This window comes from Scylla paramamosain, unplaced genomic scaffold (assembly GCF_035594125.1).
Source record: "Scylla paramamosain isolate STU-SP2022 unplaced genomic scaffold, ASM3559412v1 Contig2, whole genome shotgun sequence".
In the NCBI taxonomy this organism is placed as follows: Eukaryota; Metazoa; Arthropoda; class Malacostraca; order Decapoda; family Portunidae; genus Scylla; species Scylla paramamosain.
The window spans coordinates 142,501-145,000 of record NW_026973667.1 but is presented as its reverse complement, the minus strand read 5'-3'; the positions used below and the strand labels follow the sequence as shown (position 1 = coordinate 145,000).

Sequence of the window (2,500 nt, the reverse complement as noted above, 5' to 3'; positions counted from 1 at the left end):
TTAACCACCTGACCTGAAACGATCCCCTGGGGGGGCGGGGGGCTGGCACTGGCGCCCCCCGCGAGGAGAGGGGGTGTGGGGTGCGGCAGGGAGGGGGGGCGCCTGGCTGCCTCCCCCTCCCCGTCGGCGCATCCCCTCACCCCCTCCCCCAATATTAAAATAGTGCATTTAACTAAACTAGTCCTGACAGAGGCGCGGCGCCCCCCTCCTGCTGCTGTCTTGGGGGGGCCGCGGACCCTGAGGGTTGCTTCGTGTGCTGGCCTGGGGGGCGGGGCGGGGCGGGGCGGGCAGGGATCTCCGCTCCCCTCTCATATCTTACTGCATGAGCGACGAGGCCGTGTGTGTGTGTGTGTGTGTGTGTGTGTGTGTGTGTGTGTGTGTGTGTGTGTGTGTGTGTGTGTGTGTGTGTGTGTGTGTGTGTGTGTGTGTGTGTGTGTGTGTGTGTGTGTGTGTGTGTGTGTGTGTGTGTGTGTGTGTGTGTGTGTTGCGGCGCCTCGCCTGCTAGTCTCCTCCCCTGCTCAGCTGCTGCTGCTGCTGCTGCTGCTTCTCCTTCAGTGTGTCAGCAGCTTCTCCTTGGCGTGTTGTTGTTGTTGATGTTGTTGCTGTTGTTGTTGTTGTTGTTGTTGTTGTTGTTGCTGCTGCTGTTGTTGTCGTTGGCCCCGTACTGTAGTTGTTGGTGGCGTGCGCGGGCCTGCGCGGCGCGGGCACGGCGCGTCACGGGGTGTGGGTGGCGGGTCTGCGGGAACACCGGCTGCCACAGCGTCAGAAGTGGTAGGGCGGGTAGTGCGGGTACTGCACGGGCCGCGGCGGCTCGTCGGGGCGCGGCGGCGGGTACTGGTAACGGTACTCGGGCCGCAGCCCCGCATACTCCGGCAGCGGGTAGTAGTGCGGGTACACCTGCGGGTGTGGCTGCGCCAGCGATGCCGCCGCGGGGTACAGCGGCTCCTGGCCCGCCAGCGACGCCGGCGGCGAGTACAGCGCCGGGTGGTGCTCCGCGGCGGCTGCGGCGGCGGCGGCAGCGGCGGCTGCTGAGTACAGCGGCGCCTCCCCGCCCGTGAAGACCACGGGCGTGGGAGGCCCGCCGCTCTCGCCGTAGTCGGAGCTGGCGGCACCCAGCGAAGAGGGCGCCGGCGGGTCCGGCTGCGGGCGCGGCACGTCGGATGGCGGCTGCTGCTGCGGCTGTGGCGTGGCTTGCTTCTGCTCTGAGTCCGAGGGGCCGCGCTCTGCGGCGGCGGCCCCGTCGGCGCTGTGGCGGCCAGTGTTCCCTTCATCTAGTCAATAGTGCTCGGCGGGCGGCCCCGGCGTCAGCTGCTGCTGGGGGCCCGCCTGTCCCTGGGCGGGGGCGGCCCCTGCTGGCTGGTGGGCGGCGGCGTGTGCTGCTGCTGCTGCTGCTGCTGCTGCTGCAGGGCGGCTGAGGGCGGGGCCCCGGGGCCGGCCTGGGGCTCGGCGGGGTAGTGCTCGATGGTCATCTCCTGGTGCAGGAAGTCCTGGTGGGGCAGACCGTCCTCGTACTTGCCGCGCTTGAAGCGGCCGTACAGCGACGAGTACGGCAGGTTGAAGTGGATGGCCGCCTGGTTGATGGACATCTCGCCCACGCGCACCGCCTCCAGGGCGTCCTTCATGTCCTCCCCCGACCACGGCACGCCCTGCGGCACACAGTGTCCCGCACAGCCCTCTCGCGCCGCGCCGCCCCCCGCGCCGAGCGTGTTGCGCGGCGCGGGGCGCGAGGGCCGGCGCGGCGCGGCGGGGCGGGGGAGGACATGGGCGGCGACGAGCCGCCGCGCCCACACTCCGGCTGAGAGGGGGGCGGCACCCCCCGGCCAGACGGTGCCGTCCCCCCTCATCCCCTCACATGCCGCGGCGGGGGTGAAGGAGAGAGAGAGAGAGAGAGAGAGAGAGAGAGAGAGAGAGAGAGAGAGAGAGAGAGAGAGAGAGAGAGAGAGAGAGAGAGAGAGAGAGTGTGTATGGAGGGAAGGGCGCGAGACAGGGAGAGAGGCGCATTGACAGAAGAGACCGCCGCGAGCCTTCTAGCCATCCTGCCATCCAGCCAGCGACCAGGGGCGGCCACCACCACCACCATCACCACGGAACACAACACAACACCAATAGCCACATCAATATCAACACCCCGGCCCCCGCCCCCCCACAACACCCCAGAAACACAAGACTTACCTGATATTTGCTGAGCTCGATTCCCTCCCTCCTGCAGCGGCCGTACAGCGTACCCGTGGGGATGCCGTACTCCTGCGCCGCCTTCTGCACGCTCATGCCACCCCGGATGGCGTCCAGGGCCTTGTTGAGGTCGTCAGGATTCCACGAGGGCTGAATGGCGGAGAACGGGGAGGACAGCTTGATGCCCTCCTTGCGCGCGATCTTGTACAACGTTGAGTTAGGGATGCCAAACTCCTTAGAGGCTCTGTGTGGGGAGGGGGGACGGGGGGAGGGGGCGGTAGTAGTAGTAGTAGTAGTAGTAGTAGTAGTAGTAGTAGTAGTAGTAGTA

At 67.4% G+C, this 2,500-nt stretch overlaps 1 protein-coding gene across 2 annotated transcripts in view; it reads right to left on the bottom strand.

Moving 5' to 3' along the window:
* The window catches only part of LOC135096062 (protein bric-a-brac 2-like), a 20,861-nt gene that overhangs the window by 5,819 nt on the left and 12,542 nt on the right, over positions 1–2,500 (bottom strand). The window contains exons 8-9 of one of the 2 annotated variants that reach the window (XM_063997293.1): positions 2,173–2,416; positions 1–1,487 (exon numbers count right to left, since the gene is read on the bottom strand). The exon at positions 1–1,487 is cut by the window's left edge and continues 5,819 nt beyond it. In XM_063997293.1, the coding sequence (XP_063853363.1) occupies positions 1,305–1,487; positions 2,173–2,416 (427 nt within the window). In that variant the 3' untranslated portion in view covers positions 1–1,304. Of the gene's footprint in view, positions 1,647–2,172; positions 2,417–2,500 lie in introns of both variants that reach the window. The other variant, XM_063997292.1, reaches the window with a different exon arrangement.